At 46.1% G+C, this 20,435-nt stretch overlaps 2 protein-coding genes and 1 long non-coding RNA gene across 6 annotated transcripts; 1 reads left to right on the top strand and 2 right to left on the bottom strand.

Moving 5' to 3' along the window:
* Positions 1-351: 351 nt before the first annotated feature.
* LOC120665494 lies at positions 352-5,984 on the bottom strand. 4 transcript variants are annotated; one of them, XR_005671180.1, is made up of 13 exons: positions 5,668-5,983; positions 5,050-5,229; positions 4,767-4,877; positions 4,317-4,649; positions 4,060-4,233; positions 3,702-3,989; positions 3,405-3,527; positions 2,662-2,859; positions 2,321-2,556; positions 1,965-2,169; positions 1,539-1,844; positions 640-1,222; positions 352-557 (listed from the first exon to the last, which is right to left on the bottom strand). XR_005671180.1 is itself a non-coding variant. In XM_039945071.1 (12 exons), the coding sequence occupies exons 2-12, from the start codon at positions 5,155-5,157 to the stop codon at positions 905-907; spliced, it is 2,400 nt and encodes a 799-aa protein (XP_039801005.1). In that variant the 5' UTR covers positions 5,158-5,229; positions 5,668-5,983; the 3' UTR covers positions 352-904. The 4 variants fall into 4 exon arrangements, 3 of the variants coding, with proteins under 3 accessions (XP_039801005.1, XP_039801007.1, XP_039801006.1); XM_039945071.1 differs by having other exon boundaries at positions 352-1,222; XM_039945073.1 differs by lacking the exon at positions 1,965-2,169 and having other exon boundaries at positions 352-1,222; positions 2,548-2,556; positions 5,668-5,984.
* Positions 5,985-9,150: 3,166 nt separating this feature from the next.
* Positions 9,151-9,785, top strand: LOC120667576. Its single transcript, XR_005672202.1, has 2 exons — positions 9,151-9,411; positions 9,578-9,785. It is a non-coding gene; the product is annotated as an uncharacterized LOC120667576 (long non-coding RNA).
* A 3,124-nt stretch (positions 9,786-12,909) lies between these two features.
* LOC120665495 lies at positions 12,910-14,423 on the bottom strand. The gene is made up of 2 exons (XM_039945074.1): positions 13,308-14,423; positions 12,910-13,175 (listed from the first exon to the last, which is right to left on the bottom strand). Exons 1-2 carry the CDS (start codon positions 14,260-14,262, stop codon positions 13,132-13,134), a joined length of 999 nt encoding a protein of 332 aa, XP_039801008.1. The 5' UTR covers positions 14,263-14,423; the 3' UTR covers positions 12,910-13,131.
* Between the last annotated feature and the right edge of the window lie 6,012 nt (positions 14,424-20,435).

Raw genomic sequence — 20,435 nt, forward strand, 5'->3', positions numbered from 1 at the left:
CCCTGCCCCACCCGTACACGGAGGCCCGTCGCCTTGTGAGTTAGGCCGGGCTCCACAGTGCTTTGGAGTTTTTTTAACCCCAAAACTAAAATTCGCCCCCGAGGGGGATCGAACCCAGGACCTCTGGGGAGTGCCTCCAGCGATGCTATCACTACGATAGCAGGCCTTTGGCAAGTAGCAGTATTATCATCTTATCTTACAATAACAGAAATAAGATGGACGGTCTTCCATGGCTGTGGCCAGGCCCGTCCGCTGCAGTGGCGCTGCAACTTGCATGTCGCGTACTGTAGCTTGCAAAGTGCGAGCTGTTCAGAGTCTGAAACTTTTTAATTCGCCAAACGATAAACTCGGGCAGGAAATAGCAGTATATTCTAGTAGAACCATTAAACCACGGCACAGCCGACACCAAAATAGGAGTAGGCACCATCCAAACACGCCACAACATACATATTCCAAATACACCAGCAAGGCGCCCGAGAACATCACAGCAAACAAGTTGACTAAATAGGGCCATGAAATAAGGTCAAGCCAGATTAAAGAGTCAGCTTCACCTGACCCTGACAACACAGATACCAAAGTTCAGATCTCAGAAGCTTCAAGAAGTTGGTCAACAGATGCATGATCAGAAGACTGAAATACCTGACCACCAGTTTATTAGTGAAAACTTGATGTATTGCACAGATGCTCTGAAATTAGCAAGTTTTGTTTTGCTGCTCCTCTTGAAGTGATCTTTTCCATTTTGGAATTTCGGGGGTTGAGTTTTGACCCTGAAACACCCGCCATTAATATACCAAAGTGAAGCCCAGGTTCGTCCCAGGCGGGTACAAATTCAGCACAGCACTAAAACTGGCATTTTGAAAAAGAAAACACAAAATATAAGAGCTACTCATCTTCATACGCTATACTATTTAACGAACCCAGGATCGTCAGGTCCTTTCTTATAGCTCGCTTTGTTCCACACTCTTTTCTGCTCATCAAAACTGCCAACAAGAGCTGATTGCTTCTTGGTAGCGAGCAGCTTCGCAAGCTCTGTGTAGTAAGCGTCTGAATCAAGACGATCTAATACCTTCACTAGCTTTCCATTTGTCTTGTCAAGGATAGTTTGGCCATCCATGCTCACATGACCGGAGCCAACATTGATGGCCTTTTCAGTAATCGAGTAATTTAGATGTGACTGCTGAACCAAGAACATTGAGCCAAGGAGCTCCCCAAGGAACATATCCTGCAATTTGTGGAGAAAGAAAAGGAGACAACACAAAGGTTGTTAATATCAAGCCTGTGATTTAATTACACACTGATCAAATAAAAGGCTTGGCAGATATAGATACTTTATTGGTGCTGAATAATGATGCAGGATGCGACAATTTTTAAGGATGAATGGAGGATGCTGAATGCTTTGTTATGCATGCTAGATGAAATAATCTGAAAATTTTCCTGTGAATTAGCCACCATGTGCATGACGATATTATGTCAAGTTGTTGACTGGTATTTCTTGTGCACTACTCGTATGTCAGTTAGAAGAACAGAAGACAACTTACAATGTGACTGTATGACTGGTGTTTCTTTTGTAGCTTCTGCATCAACAGCAGCAACCGGTACACGAATGACAATTCAGGAGTCTTCTCAGCAGCGCTTAGTGATCTTAGAACTTTTCCAAAAGAAGACACTTGGCGTTGAGCTCTCAGAGGAATGACAGTGATGTCTAACCTGGATTCTACAACTGTCTTGGCAGCTTTAGGGTCAAGAAAGAAATTGAACTCAGCAAACTTATTTGATGGCACTGTAAATAGATTGCCTTCTTCTCCTTCTCCATCAACCAAATGAGTGCCAACTATATAAATTTTCTGTGCGCAACTGCGCAATGAAAAATGAAGTCTGTAAAAAACTTGCAACTTATTCTTCAAACAATACCACTAAAAAGATCTACTATAGCTCACAAGCTTTCGAAACTAGCTTATACTAACCTTAATAATTGATTTTGCTTTTGTGTCGGATAGAATGATGTTGGCAATGTTTATGAGAGGACCATTGGTCAGGATGGTTATCTTGTCAGTTGGTCCAAGCTCTGCTGTAACTTGTTGCCAAACATCGAACGCCAAAGGTTGTCTGAGCTCAGGGTGAGCAGTGTCCCTTGGAGCGCCATATTTTATTGAATTTTCTGCGGTGTACCTGTTCAAAAAGAGATATAGATAAGATATTTCATTTTCTACATCTTCATCGTATTTTACATGGTCATATACACCTGTGCATCTATGCATACAAATCAGTCTATAATATCCACATATCTGTGATAGATGTCATTGAAGCCATTCATTTTTACCTTCTGGGTGCTCTGGGCAACATCCGGGCTAGTCCAAAAAGTGTGTCAGTGTCAAGACCACCCCCAGAACCATGTGGTATGACCTTGACGTATTCACAGCCAAGTTCAGGGGCCCCTAATGCAGTAATACTACCAAGTCCTACTGGAATGTCATCGCGGCCCATCATATGAAGAACATCATAGATAACATCTATTGTTGCAGGATTTGACCAGCCATTGCCACTTACCAGTATCCCCTGTATATCAAAGCACACATTTATACAAACTTTAGCTATATAATTTTGTTTTCAAGTTTTTTCATGAATTTATCAGAAAGAAAGATAAGGACACATGATTCTGACCTTGAGGTCAATTACGTCTATATTTGCTTTCAGGATGCACAGGAGAGCAATAAAATCACCTGGACTCAGGTCCATGTCGAATATGATAGGCATTCCTCTAATCTGATTTCTGAAATCAGGTTTGTACATAACCTCTTTGTAGTGAGGGAACTGGTTGGTCAAGTTGAAGCGGCCAGAGTGTGCAGGATGATTCAGGACCTGCATGAGATTATGAGAAATGGCTTCTTAGAAACAGAAAAACAGACATGTGCTGACTGCAAGGAATCTGATTTTGCTCCATTCTTCAAATCCCCAATATCACTTGGCCTACAAATACATCATCTGCTTTGCTCATCAAATCATCTTAAACTGAGCATCTTTTGGTGATCCTGAGAACTTTCAAATCTCAACGTTGCACAACAATATCTTTAATCAGATTAAAATAAACCTTGCACCCCCTAATTCCTTTCAGAGTTAGTCAATGTGGCTTCGATAACCATAGAACTTATGATGTGTAGGTGTAGACATGAATGCAAACGCAAGACTTCTCCTCAGTCATCTTAAGCATGCATCAAGAGCAACAGATTTATCACGTACAGAACCAGGTCCATGACATGAATCATAGTTTTTTCTCAACAACCTTCCAATTTTTTAAACATGCTGCAATATCTAAACAGGTAATAACAACTTAAAATGGAATACATGAGCGTGAAAAAAAGCAGATTCTTTTAAAAAAATTAAACCAGTACTAGAGAAACAAATACCTCAAGGAAGTTGTTGAAAAACTCTCTATCAAGAGGGCTGTTAGCATTTCTATTAGGTTTTGCTTTCACGGCAACAAGCACAGCAACCGAGTCAAGACCTTGCACTTCTTTTGTGTAGCCATCCTGGTAAATATTCAGGCCCATCATGTTATCTATCATCATGACTCCCAAGTCTACATGATTATAAATTCATATAAGAACAGCCCTTAAATCTTAATTAACCTCAAATTTGTAGTTATTGATATATAATGGGTTATGACGTTTATGCAACATATTTCCAATTCTAAAGTTACCTACCTGGCATTTCCCTTTAATACTCCCCTTCATAACACAAAATGGATCATCGAAACCAGTCAGAACATGACCACTATGTACACCACCCTCCAGTAAGTTAAACTTTGGCCTCACGTGGCCATCGAAGAATGGATTTGATCCATCATGAACACCATATGGTTCATTAGATGTCACAACAGTTATGTTCATCACTTCCATTTCAGCAAAATCATTCTCACCATTTGGTTTCTCGCCATTGCGCATAATGGAGAGTGCCACGCCAGTCATGAAGGAGTCCCACATAAAGTAACTCTGCAATCATCTAAAAGGAATGGAGCTAAACAAACAAACAATGAATGTATCCAGAAAATAGCTTGCTTACTGTGTAGAATTGATTGAACCAAGTATCCCGAGCAATCTTCAGAGTCTGGAAGCAGTACTTCGCCTCATAAGTGTTCTGCTTTTGCTCAAATTCCTTAAAGAAGTTGTCAGTGATTGGTATCGTGTTGGTTGCATCAAGAGGCACTAGGGTGATAGGAATACCAGAATGAAAGACCTGTCAAATCAAATGAAAAGATAAGCTTCAGAAGCTAAAATATGATTACAGGAAGAACAAAAAACTGTGTGCAGGCAAGTCACCTGATATGCACCAAAAGGATCCCCAAATATGTTGAACTCAGAATATGGATCTTTGTTGTAAGCTGTAAACATGTTACCGTGATCTTCACATTGTTGAGGCACACAAGAGATGCTGCTCTTGGAGCAGCAGCCAGTGGGATTGTGTGATCGCACACCGCCACCCATTATGTAAATGTGTTCCACATTGTTTTTCAGATGTGGGTTGCTCATGAGGAAAAGTGCAAAGTTCGTGTGAGTTCCCATTAGGAGGACGGTCGTTGGCGCAGCAGATATGATGTCAATCATCATCTGCTGTGTAGTTGGTTGTTGAAGAGGGAAATATCTCCAGTTGCCCTAATTCAAGAACCAAGAAGTAGTAGAAAAATCATAATGCTTTATGGTCTGCGCTTTCTAAACTAACCCACAACGAAATTTGGTCATCATGAATGAACCTTTCTCTGAGTTATGTACCTGAGGAAGAAATGCTCGTCTGATTCCATAGTTTGTGTTGACATCCAACCGGTCATTTCTCCCCTGCGGAATTGTTTGTCGATACCGACACCCCCCCACTGTTGACATTTCCTAGAAAATTCAGTCATATAAAACTACTGAAGAACTGGAGCCTGTGGCAAAAATGGCGTTCTAGTATTCTGTGCGAATGGGTGGCAACTGGCAAGGAGAATTGCAAGCAAGCCAAGTTTCAGAGGAAAGGAAAAAAAAGAAGGTATTGTTTAGAGAGCATAGTCTAATGCACCTGCTCAATCATCGCAAAATAACCACCAACATTTGGATAAATCCTACCATCATCCGATATACCACCTTCCCCTCCGACACCAACTGTTATGTCATCTCGCCCCATCATGTAGAGTAGATCATACAGATGGTTAACAGCATGGCCAGCATCAGACCAAGCATTTGCACTGATAGTGATAGCCTGTATAAAGTGAAACACTAACAAATGAATTTCTATACTCTGAACTAGGATAATAGAACAGAAGAAACAATGCATGTCAGCTGAGCTCAGAATCCAACGCTCTATATAATTCGCCAAAATTTAGTTAAAATTGGACATATTTGATTTCTTTTCTTAGGAATTGCAATCATGTAACATCTTCCATTCAGACCAAAGTATCATACTGTATTGTTTTTGGTAAAAAAAAATGCTTATATCCTAATACAGAAAAGTTCAGACAAGTAGCAGAACTGTACTAGGATAGATTGACGGAAGATGATTTAGTGAAGTATTTAAGGCACGGGTCAGGCAAAGGATCGCACAGGACACACGGAACAACTCGCTCCGGCATTTCGCCGAGCACTTTCTGAGCGCTCAACGAACTAATGATATGATACGACCTAGATGGCGAGAACAAACCCCAGTTGCGAAGCCACTCCAGCTTCTAAAGATCCTCGCCAAGCAGCTAGCTGGTTGGCGTAGAGCTGCTCATGGAGCGAGAGTGAAAGAAACCATGGCAAGAGGCGGCGGCGGGAGCAGGTAGGCGCGCACGCCATCGCAATTCGCTCCGTCCGTCCATGCCGCGGACTCCCAACGGCCGGGAGGAGAACCGGCCACGGGCCATCGGGGCATCTCGGGCGATTGCAGAGCGTGCCAGCGTGACGAGGGACGCGAAGCGCACGCACTGGCGGCGCCGCCCCCCGCGACGGCGACCCCGAGAGGCTGGCTACGCTAGTTACGGCGTGACCGGCCCAAGACAGGCATTTTGGACATAGTTATTTGGACCGGACCGAACCGCTAGTGTTCTCGGTTCATGGTTCGTTGGTCCAACCGGTCGAACCACGGGTTTAAAACGGTTCAAATAGAAGTTAGTTTTTTCATATAGCACAAGAGACAATCACTGTGTTCGGCAGGCTGGAGTTGGAGGCTGGAGCTGGAGTGATGTGAGAGAAAAATACTATTGGGCTGGCTGGAGCTGGAGCTGATGGCTGGAGTAGTGTGAGAGAAAAATACTGTTGGGCTGGAGTTGGAGCCACCCGCCGAACACAGTGAATGGGGTGTAGTTTGTATGTTTCTCCACTCAGAAACCTCCCAACTTGGGTTCGAACCCCGCCCCCACTCATTTTGCCACAATATTTCCCACCCACCACGCCCATCCCACTGTTCTGCCCTTTTCTGCGCGCCCATCCCACTGTTGTGCCCTTGCTCGCGCGAGGTGCCCATCCCACTGTTCTGCCTTTTCCCGCGCGAGGTGACAACCGTCCACTGGTCGGACCACGGTTCGAGAGCTTGGTTTTCAACCGGTTATTCAATAAAACCGGCTGTTCGAACGGTTTATTCTGATTTGATTGCATGGACGATCTTTTACAAGGACCGAACTGGTAGAAGCTCCGGTTCTCGATTTAACCGGTCGAACCGGCCGGTCCGGTCCGGTTCTAATAACTAGGATTTTGGGCCCATCCACGAGTAAACAAGGACATGTTTGGAAATGGATTTGATTACTCAAGGCTTAGACACGTGTTTAAGCTTAGGGTGTGTTTAGTTGGTGAAAAAATTTGGGTTTTGGTACTATACCACATTTCGTTGTTGTTTGACAAATAATATCCAATTATGGACTAATTAGGTTTAAATGATTCATCTCATGCTAATCAGTTAGACTATATAATTAGTTATTTTTTCAACTGCATTTAATGCTCCATGCATGTGTCCGAAGATTCGATGATGGGTGTAGAAAAATTTTCACCAACTAAACAGGGTCTTAGCTGAGCTTTGGTTCCGGTCTCCAAAGCAGTACTGTTATTTTGAGGCTCTAGAAATCTAGCACAGGGGTAGTTCTACAGAAATCTAGCTGAGCTTTGATTCTGAAAATTGTGGGTTTGCATAGTGCTCTTTTCCACAGAAAGGAGTAGTTTATATTTTCTAATGAGCGTCCGAGGCAACAGCAGCATATGCCATATGTTCAATGTCATAAAAAAATATAATGGGAATAAATACGGAGAAGTAGAGCCCAATATCGTGGACAAAGAATATCGTGTCGTTAGCATAATTGTGCATGAAATGACAAAACAATATATATATATATATATATATATATATATATATATATATGGGAAATGAAATTTTGGCCTTTCTCTTGGCCAAGCGTGTGTGTAGTACGGCATGCATTTTTCTTGAGAGGAACAGAAGTAAAAGGTATGCTTCCGGTCCATTTTACAGCGGCCAAGGACAGCTGCAATATATAGCTAGCTAAGCTCTCTAACTCAATCCCGGTCTATTTCTCACCCTAGAGTATTATATAATCCAACTTAGTATATATTCCATCCGTTCTAAATTGCATGTTATTTTAGCAAATTTGAATATATATATCTTTTGCTATACGATGCATTTAGATATACGCTATATTTAAATACATAAAAAAATTATGTATTCTAATTTACTAAAATGACCTATAATTTGGAACAGAGCCGAGGGAGTAATTCTCCTGTTAACATTTTGTGCATTCGTTGTTCACTGATTATCCGGAAGAAGATATAGGTTCAGCGCAAGAGAAGAAGAGAAAATCTTAATATTCTCGCAAGACTTGTATGTACATGAGGACTCCCGGCCGCTCGATAGATGCAACCTACTCATTCCGATTCCGGCACCCACTTACTACAACAGACCATATAGTCTATTCCCAAGTACAGAGACTTTTTCTCCACAACGCACAAAATTAAATAAAAGCGACCGGTGTTATCCGCCTCGATCGGAAAGCGCACGCAGGCACGCAGCGCTCCGGGACAAAAAGCGCGCGGCGGCGACCGGAACCGCGCACCTTCCTTGCCCCGTCGTCCGCTATTGCCGTCCACGTCCGGCCATCACCATGCCGACGGCCGGCGCGGAGGGAGAACGCGCGTGCGGCATGCTCGATCGCGGGAGAGGATCGGAGCCAGGAGCCACGTGCGAACGGAAGCGTTCGACTCGACCATGCATATCAATGGCGAGAGCACGACGACGGGAGCTCGCCGCCCCGAACACGGAATCCCCCTGCTTAGCTTGGATCGACCTTGACGATGTGACGGCCGGCGCGCCGGTCATGCATTTAGGTAGCTAGGAATCGACTGCCGCACTGGCATCAACGCTAGTACTAGCAAGCAATCAAGCCACTGCACCGCTTCTATCTTCTGCAGTGTTCTTTTCCAGGGGTGGGAAAGAGCTAGCTAGCACGCGCGTGCGTACCTTGAGGTCGAACTCGGAGCGATCCTGCTTGAGCAGGTAGAGGATGGCGAAGATGTCGTCCGTGTCGACGTCCGTGTCCACGAGGATGCGCCGCGGCGGCGGCCGAGCCCCGGCACCGGCCCCGCCCGCCATCAGGAGCAGGATCGGCACCACCGCCGCCGCCGTCGCCGTCATCATTGCGAACCCGCCGCTTATCCCCCCCAAATAAAGGCCGGCCCCAAGCCCTCCTTCTCTTTACCCGTAAAGACCAGCTAGCTAGTGAGGCACGGTGGCCTTAGACTAGCACGGCTGGTTACCGGTCGGGTCTCAGCTGCTGGAAGCTTATTTGCTTTGACAGGCCGTTCCCATAGCACGGGAAGAGAAGGGAGACGAGCAACGTGTTAAATAGGAAGGAGAGAGCGTGTTGTGGATGGATGCAGGATGCGTTGCGAGTTAAATTAAAATGGAAATGCTTGACCGGCGGTGCAGGAGGGGTGGTAACAGTGGCGGAGCGTGCAGCAAAATGTGTGTGTGGGGGAGGGGGGGGGGGCATTTTTCAAGATTTGAGCAAGTATGTACAAGAGTGTAGTAGAAATAAGTCTTGATCCTCAAGAAATAAGTCTTGATCCTCAACAACTCTGCTTGTCCTTCATCTTGCCTTTGTTCATCATCTTGTGCTTCATCTTGCCTGGATTCTAATTCTTGTGCTTCATCTTGTCTGACGGCCTGATCGATGAGAGCTCGGGACCGTCGAGGCATTGAGCTTGAGCGCTGACCTGGCCCTGCTCCTGGCAAAGTGGAGACTGGAGACGACGAATCGGTCGTAATGGATGCGGAGGACTATAGGCATCACCCGGTCGCCGGCTGCCACCGTTGACGGTACGATGGTTGAGGTTTGAGGATACGAGTCCAAGGTTAAGTTGGTTTCTTGTTGAGGCTATAGATCATGGCTCATAGGCTACTGTGGTACTGGTAGGGGTGGTAAAGGGCCCAACATTTTGAACTAGAAAATCTAAGGATCGGGCCCTAAAAGGGCCGGGCTCTAAATATATGTATTTTTGAACTAAAAATTTTAAGGGCTTTATTGGGCTGTGAAGAGGCCATTAGGGTCATGGCCCATTACCACCCCTAGGTACTGGGCTGAATTAGCTAGGCTGTAGCATGATATGTTCAGAAATTTTTGTGAGGCAAGGGGGCCGGAGCCCCTTATGGCCCCTACATCATTGGAGGGTAAAGAGCTTCAAATTTTAGTCTAGATAATCTGAGCTCAATTATGAAAGAATGTGACTCTTATTTTATACAATTTTAATCCAAATATATACAAAGATCAAATTGTATTATTGCGACGGGAGCAATAGCGCATTAGGGCTACGATCCTTTACCACCGCTGCCCAGGATCGATGCCTCTGGTGAGCGTGGCATGCACATGGTGGTGCACTGGCGGGGCACGGGCTCAGTGAAGGTGGGGTCAACAAACACAACAACGCAACCGTCGGCGTGTTGTTCTGATTCTCTGCCCACACACACACGTATGGGAAGGGAAGGATTATTGGCTGGTGGATTGGTGGTATTGTGGTAATGATTAATTATGTGGGCGATCGTGAGCGTGCCACCTACAGAGAGCAGGGCATTAATTCCGTGGGTTAACACGCGTAGAAAAGGTGAGAATTTAGTTCCTTGTATATACTTCTGTGCCGGACCGGGTACGGTTGCAAATAGCAAATGCATTATTATTATCTCCTGTGCACGCTCCACCGGTGTGGAATAAAACTATCGAAGTGTTTGCTAGCTAGTAATAAGGGGCAAGAGGCAAGCTGCCTCATGATGATGATGGATATTCTCCGCTCCGATTCGGGGCGGCGGATTGTTATGTAGCTATAAGTCCGTTCGGTGTTTGGATTCGAGTTCTATGTATTAATAAGGTCATGTTTAGCTCCCAAAATTTTTTGCATAGTACCAGTCAAATCGAATCTTCGAACACATGCATGGAGCATTAAATGTAATTAAAAATAACTAATTACACAGTCTAACTGATTAGCACGAGCTGATTTTTTTTAAGTCTAATTAGTTCATAATTGGATATTATTTGTCAAGTAACAACGAAATGTGCTACAGTACCAAAATCCAAACTTTTCACCAACTAAACACAAAATTTTTAGGTTGCATCAAAGTGCAGTCAGAGACACATGCACAAAAAGCTGTTTAGCCAAGATTAACGAGTGAGTAATCCACGCATGAACTGTGTTTTGAAAAAAGAATTGAAAACCAACTCCAAATAACAAATGGCGCATGGAAAGCCTTTTAAGACTATTGTGCTTCTCTGGCGTGCAACTCGGTTAGGTTTGGAGCTTTGTTGTTGAGCTCCGGTGAAGAACTCTGCCCAATATTTGGATGTAGAGAGATGAATAGAGAAGCAAAGTGGTACAACAGTGGTGGCGGATGCAAACGTCAGTGGCGGAACTGGGGTGGCAAGGGCCATATGGCCTCCCCTTAACAAAAAGAAAATCAATGCATAACATAAATTTTTTTTGATAAAATTAGATCAAATTTCTATACAAATCAATGCAATTTAAAAAGAAAGACTGATTTTTCTTTAGCATCATAGCTGCCTATTTCATCCCAAAACTTTTAGTTAGGGCCGACTTCATACCTAAACTTGTAAAATGACCATTTGAGTCCTCAATCTTTTCCAAGCAGCTCAATTTAATGTTTTGTTCCACATATCTTGCCACGTTAGCATGCCAGGTCAGCACCCAAGTGTTCCTATTTTTCTACTAGCAATATATATTGGTTCACACATACTTATAGATAATACAAGAAAATGTTAACTTGTATCTACATGGATTTTTTTTCAAAAAAGAAATTTTTGTACATGTATAATAAATATATTTGGATCAACTGTCTTCCTTAAAAACTATTCATTATCTTAGTTTCCTCAAGATTAAACTTTTAATGATCACATTTATACAAATGTTAATTTTTTTAATGAACCATAGCTGGCTTGATGTGATAAGGCGTGCCAACATAGCAAGCCACGTAGGACGAAGGATTAAATTGAGCCGGATGGAGAAGTTTGAGGACTGAAATGATCGTCTTGAAAGTTTATGGATGAAATTAATCTTGGGCTGAAAATTTGAGGATCAAATTGACTATTCCATTTATTTATATGACACCTCTTGAATTTTCTCTCCAGTAACAACACCACTGGCGAGTGTAAATCAGCAGCAGTGGCACGACCAGCTGTGGCCTATTGGATAGTGGGCTTCAAAATGATCAATCATAGCGCGCCCTAGCGGTTGCCCATGGTAGCTAGGACTCGAGAGTCAAAAACTATTGGAGATGGGAGGAGGTAGGCGGATTTAGAGACGTGGGAGGGAAGGAGAGTAGAGATAAGAGTTAAGCATGTGTTTGGATGGTGGGTCGAAGTGGATTGGGATGTGTTCGACCCATGTTTGGTTTGAGAACGAGTGGGTTGGGTTCGTCCCTAAAAGGGAATATGCTCCTCCGATGTGGGTTGAATTGGTCTGTTCAAAATGATGGGACCACCTCGACCCGATTTCTTTCCATCACAGTGGCTCCTTCCTCCGTTTCTCCTCGGCATGCTCGGGCTACCGCAGCACGGCGAGCTTGGGTTGCACCGATGCTGGCGCGGTAGCGGTACGAGGCTGGCCGAGCTTGGCTCGCAGCGGCGCGGTGGTGGAGAAGTGGCGAGACCGAGCCACAGCGGCCAACTCGTGCGGATCGGAGGAGCGACACGCAGTAGGGCAAGCTCGGCACAACCCACGACGATCGGCTTGGTGGAAGAGTGACGCGCGTTGGGGAGAGCTCGCCCCATGGCACGGGCAAAGGAGCGACGCACGGAGGGAGGGAGCTCGGCCCGCGGCCGGGGGGTGGCGGGGGCTCGTGCTGAGGAACGCCGTGGTGGGGCAAGCTCGGCCTGCGGTGGCTGGCTTGGGCAGAGAAGCGGCACGCCGGCGGAGGGGAGCGGAGGAACATGGTGGAGGGGCGAAGCGCCTAACTGAGGAGTGGCGGCTTAGCGTGAGGAAGGAGATGAGGCATACATGAAGAAAAAAAAAAAGAAGAGAAGTGGATGATAAGTAGGACCAGCAGATGGCTGTTTTCTAATGGTATGAAATTGGCATCCATCCTGTCTCTCTCTCTATATCTCTCTAACCAAACAAGAGAATAGGTTGGACCCATCCCTCTAAAAAAATAGATGGGTTCACTCCAACCTAAAAAATAGGATAACCCATCCCCACATCAAACACATGCTAAAAGTCTCTTATTTGTTGGTGGGAATGTGAGTTTTAGTGGGACGAGAAAAGAGAGTTTTGAGACCAGCAGGAGGGGGGGGAGAGATAATGGATGGATGAGCATTGTTTTCTAAGTAGAAGATCCATGCATCACAATTGTTCATCTTGATTGATCGATGCGTAGTTGCTAAGGAAGAAGATAACTGAGAGATAGAGATAGATGAGATAGATCTCGATCCCCTGCCTAAAAAATACGAGTAGTCATCCACAGACAGCCCCAAGTCATCCAGTGAGAGTTTTGAAGCACAATCAAGTATACTACTGCATTACACTACGCAGCACGCACCACTTGTTTGAAGCAACTATTGGCTCTAACACACCAGCAAAAACACTACATCGGCCGTCGCCGATCAAAACGGGAAGCCACAATCTACTACAAGTATGATCTCGATGCGCGCCACCACAGTGATGTCAATCCTGCACCAGAAGTGAACAGGCAAACAACCTCGATCAGTGCCGGAACACGAAAGAAAAGGAAGCAACGTGCTAATAGTGAACTGATCCGGTCCAAATCCAAGCATGCCGACGATCTTTTTTTTTTTACCGTACCTGAGGCGAGGACGGCCCAGTGAACCGCGGCGACGGCGTCCGGGGAATGGGCGGCGGCGCCCGAGGGTGCCGCGTCGGCCGAGGAGTCGCAGTTGGAGGTGGAGTTCCAGTCCCCGCAGAGGCACAGGTCGGCGTGGCTCTCCATGTCGTGGCCGCACGCCCCGCCCGTGGCGCGGCACGCGCCGCAGAACCCGCGGTTGGACTCGGGGAGCGACCACGACGCCCGGATCCCGTACGCCCACCCGGCGGCGCCGCCCGCCGCGCGCACGGGCGCGAGGCTGTACGCGCTGCTGTACCCCTCGCACTCGAGCCGCGACACGTTCACCGCCCGGATGGCGGCCCAGGGCACCGCGCAGCACTCGGGCGGCGCGCCGGCGCCCGGCGCGTCGTCGCCGTCGCCGCGCCGCCCGCCGCCGACGGCGTAGTAGTCGTCCCACGCGGGGCAGGCGAGGTAGTCCCCGCACCCCATCCCGGACACGTTCCGGCACGGGAGGTGCCGGTCGGGGAAGCCCTGGAAGAGCGGCGAGGCGGCGCGGCAGCCCAGGAGGAGGAACACGTTGTCCGGGTCCGGCGCCAGGTACGGCTCCCGCCACGGCTCGAGGACGAAGCCGTTGCCCCGGCCCCGCGGGGTGCGGTCGAGCGCGCGGCAGTCGGACATGGCCGGGTCGTGCAGGGTGAGGCCCCGGTAGGCGTAGTCGACGTCGAGGACGCGGTAGGAGCCCGAGGGGAGGTGCAGCATCAGCGCGCCATTGATGCAGAAGAGCAGGTCGCGGAGCCCCGCGTGGCCGCACCCGGGGTGCAGCGCGAACGGGTAGTCCACCGTGATGTTGCCGCAGAAGGACCGGCAAGTCGTGATCGGGACGTTGGCGGCGGCGGCGGGAGCCGGCGGCGGCACGGTGCACGCGCATAGGACGAGCAAGGCGGCCAGCAGCAGGGACGAGCGTGGCGGTGCCATTTTTGCGCTGCGCGCGAGCGCAATGCAGGAGAAAGTGAGACTTGGGAAAGAGTATATGGCAATGGAGGCAGGAACCGCGACGAGGCAGCGCAGAACAGATCGATTCCTTGCTTTCTCTTAAAGAAGAAGAGGTGGGAGGCATCATTTGCTTTTCTTTTTTCCGGCGCTTTTGCTTTTGCTTTCCTTTGATTTTAATTCCGCACTCTTCATCACGGATGCTTTCCGGTTCTGCTCCTCTTTTCCATCTCGTTTGAACACAATCAGGTCATCAGGAGCACGACAGCAGCGTGTAATTTGAAGTACCGGCGATGATTCACGTACGTCTGCGACTCTGCGATGATAAGCGTGCGTCATTCTCTACATATATCCATTTCGGCCCACGAGCAACCAAAAACATGCCAAAGCAGTACAAATAATATAACGTTGATTTGTCGCTGCTGGATAACTAACAAAAACATTATGAAATCTTACAGAATTTGAACTGTTCTATCAGAATAATGGATTCTCATTTTTTTAGGTAATCTAAAGTGAACCATGGGAGAAGTTGAAATAGTTCACTCGCCATAAATACATGATCAAACACTCAAACTGAGAAAGCAGAAAAGTAAATCCGTATTATAAGCATTTGACCGTGAAGACCAAAAACAACACAAAAGAAAAACTAGAAGAAGGAATCGGCTGAATCGGCTGATCCATGCGATACCTGCTGCGCTGCTGAAGAAAAAGGAAGCAGAGAGAAGAAACAGACACAATGAGAAAAAATAGTGAACCTGGGCCAACTAACACTTACTGGAGCAACTGGACCACGAAATGGCTTGTATCTTTTGAATTGTTGGGACATGAGCCACTTTCATTCATAATGCATTTCTTTTTTATATTTAAAAAAATCAAAATTTCAAAAATATATGTCCGGTTTGAAAATTTTCAATACCCCCGGTCGCCCTATGGGGGGCGACAGGGATCCTGTCGCCCAAGCAACGGGCGATAGGACCCTAATGTAATTTTTTTTAGAATTTGCAAAGAGGTCCCTGACCCGGGGAGGGGGTCTGTCGCCCCCCCCCAACAGGCGACAGGGGCCTGTCGCCCCCAGGGGCGACAGGGTTCTCCCACCCTATATAAGCCCTGGCCGCCATTCTCTTCTCATCTGAGTCTAAAAATTCAGAAAAAAAAGAGAGGGGTGAGGAGAAGAAAAGCGGCGAAGCTCTGCCGAATTCCGCACTTATGATCTACTGGTAACTTCCGTATGAATCAGTTGATATTGTATAACAATTTAATTTAATTAGCGGATTAGCTGAATTAGATTTGGTGCTTTAGAACACTCGTTTAGTATTACAATTTCAGTACTATTACAGACTTGTTTTTAAATTAATTATGAATTAGAATATATTTATGACAGTACCTTATTGATATTGCAGCATAAGACAATAGAATTATGACAGTACATATATTTTCACGCATCGATTTGGTATACGATATGTGCATTATTGAAATCATTGTTCGTCATTTGGCGCACCACACTATATCGCCAATGTCTTCGTCAGGATCAACCTACATTCCGTGGAGCAAGTGTGAAGCCACCGTACCCGAAAGAATTGATGTGCCAATGTGCTTTTGCGGTTCGTTATGCAAGTTTATGCAATCTGAGATTTTAGGAGATGACTACGGCATGATGTTCTTTATGTGCGAGAACTACGAATATGATCCACCTAAGCGATACGGCAAAGACCGGGCCAAGGTAGCAGGACAACAGACGTTATTTTTCTTTGTGACCTCACATTGAGTTATGATTCTAACTTTTGTTGGACAAAGTCTCCTCCGCCTCTTTGTGATTTTATGCAGTGATTCGACACCGTGCAGTCGCAGCAGCCAAAGGACTTTGTGGAACAACAAGCAAGATGGGCTGCAGAACGTTGGCGCCGAATGAAGGACGAGGAACAGCAAGAGGAGAAGCTCAAGAAAGAGCAAGAAGAGATCCGCAAGAGGATGGAGTAGGCGGATCGTAAGGCGGCGGCGGAACGTGAAGCTGAAAGGGAGAGAAAGCGAGAGAGGGCACGCCGTGCGAAGGAAGCCGGGCCCGAAGCAATTAGGAAGGGCAAATATTCTCGGTGCACTCAGTAGAGTAGTACCATGTAATCCCGGTATTTTACATTCCATAATTCATGGTAGGTTTAGATGCAACAAAAAATTACCTTGTCGCGTGCACATGACACTGCAATTAGTTGTTTATGTTTTCAGTTGAGAGCTTGACTCTGTGTGTTGTAACTTTTACCATTAATTTCAGTTGTAGCCGGGAATCTATGAAATCTTTAAACTTGTCCTTAATATTTTTGGAGCTTTTCATGTCACTAGAATACTAAAAAGCACACATTTAATTAATATAACGATAAAAAATAAGAACTAAGAAATGCTGCACATAATGTGAACCATCAAGTTTACATCATAATACAACGGTAATGAAGCACACATCACACATGCAGTGGCATGACAGAACCCGTCGCATACTACGGTAAACAGATTCTGGACTAACCTAACATGCCTTAGGTAATTTAAAAAAAACGCAACAAACACAACGATGCAGCATGTCACTAACACTAGGGTAGTCATAGTAGCCGTACCCCCACGTAGCAAACTGCGTTGAGCCTTCTCCGCAATATCCACCCATTGCAGGTGGTGCAGGCGGTAGTGCCGAAGGCGCAGAGCCCTTCTTCTTGTGACAAGGGCAGTTGCAGTAAGGAATAGTGCATGGTTTCATACTGTGAACCGGCAGCATTGCTGGTATCAACATCTTCATCGTCTTTGTTACCCTCGCTCACTTCCTCATAATAGTTCACCTTGCATTCCAGATCAAAGATCTTTATCTGGAGGTACTCGATGAACTCCTGAACAGAATCAATTGGTGCAAGATCGACCCACCTAGTAAAACCACAGTTTTCTGGAGCATCGGAAGACTGCAAAACAAATTTCATGTAAGGTGTCTCATTGAAGATAAAGAAATGAAACAACCGAGTATTACCCATGTGTGTAGACATTTAAAGAAACGCCGACCGCCATCCATCCCATCGGTGCACATCTGCACTAAGCAGTCCTCACCATGTCTGCATTTTGGCCACGGTTCTCTACGGTTCTCGTATTGTCGAAGAGGAGTTTCATTGATAAATTCACTCTTATGCTGTGGTGGAAACTCAAACACTGGTTCCGGAAAGGAATCAGGTCCAAGAGGCCCCTCCCATATTATGGGGTCTCCCTTTCTTCCCCCTTTTTCATTCCCAAAACCGTAGTATTTCTTCTCGCTAGACTCACCTCCAGACATTGGGTATACAATGAGCTTTGGTGTTTGAGTGCTGCTGGGAGTTCACAAACTTCGGAGTATTTATAGGCGCACAAAGGTCTGATACCCGGAGTGTGGAGTGTAAATGCACCTAAAAAGCCTACATGACAACACAGAGAAGAGGCTAGCTGACCTAACACTGAAAATGCTAGATTCGATTCTCGAAATGACTACTCGATGCATCTCTGTGCATGTAGAGCATCTAAGTGCATGCAGACTCACAGCACTGCATTGTTGCCGCTCGGTGGATCGTGCCTAGATGCCGCCTTCCCCACTACACGCCACAGACCTTCGCTGTAGAATGACAGGTCCGTCATCCTCGCTAGAGAGACTGCTTTGAAGGTGAGCTGGTGTGGTTGCCGTGTTGTCACATCTTTTTGAAATGGTGAAAGGGCACTGCTATTGGGTTGTCGTCTTTTGTCACGTATGTCTGGGCAAACAATGCGACATGTGGGAAACCCGTGATCGCCGTGCTGAGTAGTGGCAACCTGTGATCTCGTACTCGTAGCTAGATACACTATAGTCCCTATTTTGAGCTATTCGAGCGTGTCACGAAGTTTACGTTGTATGCGGTAGTTGTTATCATCGTCGGCGGGATCTCGGCCGCTAACTCCTACCGCAACTAACTTGTCCTTCATTAAATCACGGAAAAAATTCGCAAGAACTTCTCTTATTTCACGAGTATTATGGAACTCACAAACATAACAAGTTCACATCAATAATATCTATAGAAACAAATGACAAGTAAACTACCACAATCATAAACATCGGATACAAATAAGCGGTCCACAGCTATCTCATTACAAATAAACATCAGAGATACAAACATCGGATATATCTAACCACCCCTAGGGCGTCAGACCCTCTTAGCCCTCTGCTGGGCACGGACATGGCCCTCGGAGTAGGTGTGACAATCCGGAGACCTCACCTATCGCTCAGGATGCAAAAAGAGCTGCGGTGTCTGATGCTGAGAGATCCCAAGTGGTGCTCCTCCTAGCTGTGAATACCCCAAGACATCGGGGTCACCGTGCGCGCCAGGTGAGTCTGGTGTCAGGCTGTCGAGTTCGTCTAAGGTGAAACCCTCGTTATCTGGAACGAACGTACTCGAAACAAACCCTACGTAACATATAAACGTAAACCAACATACAGTGTAAATTAGTGAGTGCATTGAGAGAGTGTTATGTAACAGGTCGAAAGGAGGAAGAAGAAGGTCCGGCGCCCGCATCGGGGTAGAATCCTACGCATAAAATGCGGATGTTAGCGTACGCTCGTGTCTTTCGTCATGACATGTAGAAACCGAAATACGAAACATAAACTAACCTATGTAGGCCGGTATCTGTGGCCCCGGTACCATCCCTAGATACGGTCCGCCAATTGGTGCTGTCCCTCTAAACATTCCAGTATGGCCGAACGCAGTAGCTGGATTGTATCCTGTTTGTGATATTAGTAAATATGTAGGAACACTTGATCTAATTTTAAAGAGATATCTACGTTACCTGCAGTTGTGAAGAACTGCGACGTCGGCCCATGCACGGTCGACGGACACGGGAACGACGACGAGGCCTGGGACAACCCGTGGCTGTCTTTGTACTGCACACGGCTTCCCAAGTTGTGCACTACCTGACGCAACTGGTCACGCTGGCTCGACCATGCCTCTATCTGCTCAAACTGGGTCATTGGGGAACCAGCACGTACCCTCGTCAGGTAAGTCGAGCAGTCCGTCTCCATCATGTTGCAAAGGCGAAACTCCAGAGGTTTATCTATGGCGCTAGATGTGCACTTAAAGGCAGAAAGGTCTACTCTATTTGGCCCGTACAAAACATTGTAGTCACCATAAAATACTTGAAACTGTATTTTGCTCGATATATCTGTATATCACAGAATACTTATCGAGATATACTCTTTACTTCACTACCTTATTCAATAATCCGTAAAAACTAAGTATAGAATTCAACTACAACATATAAGTATTCATAACTACGTGATGACACTCAAATTCTATACTGCATATGCGAAATTCTATTCTAAATCGTAATTAATTTATAAACACGTCTCTAATAGTACTGCAATTGTAATAATAAACGCGTAGTACTAATTTTCTAAACTAATTTACTACTACGTAACTAAAGTATCATTAAACTCCTATTTAAATGGTTCTATTATAGCACTAATTAAATTAAATTACTCTATACCAATGGAAAAATACATAAACTAAATGTACTAACCTGCAGATCACAAGTGCGGAATCCGGCAGGGCTTCGCCGCTTCCCTCCTCCTCACCCCTATCTTTTTTTCTGGATTTTTGATGGAAATTTTGGGCTCAAATGAGGAGAAAATGGGGGTAGAATGCTTATATAGGGAGCAGCGACCCGGTCGCCCGGGGGGGCGACAGGCCCCCCTGTCGCGCCTGTGGATGAGGCCCACCGGTTGCCCGAGGCCCCTGTCGCCCGTTTGTCGCCCCCCTTGCACGCGCACGCCCCTGGCTCGGGACCTCGTTGCAAATTTGAAGAAAAAAATTACATTTAGGGCCTGTCGCCCAAGGTTTTAAATAGCCGGCTATAGCTTCCGCTATAGACGGCTATAGCTTCTAGGAAGGCCAAACGCTATGGCATTTAGCCCGCTAAATCCGGCTATAGCCCGCTAAATGCCGGCTATAGCCCGCTAAACGCCGTAGCGGCAGCTCTGCCGCTAAACATTTTAGCCGGCGATTTAAAACCTTGCTGTCGCCCCACATAGGGCGACCGGGGGTATTTTTGAATTTTTTCAAAATGGACATATATTTTTGAAATTTTGATTTTTTTTAAATATAAAAAAGAAAAAATTCCGGATGGTTCCCATGTCAGGC

Source organism: Panicum virgatum, chromosome 3N (genome assembly GCF_016808335.1).
Source record: "Panicum virgatum strain AP13 chromosome 3N, P.virgatum_v5, whole genome shotgun sequence".
Lineage (NCBI taxonomy): Eukaryota > Viridiplantae > Streptophyta > Magnoliopsida > Poales > Poaceae > Panicum > Panicum virgatum.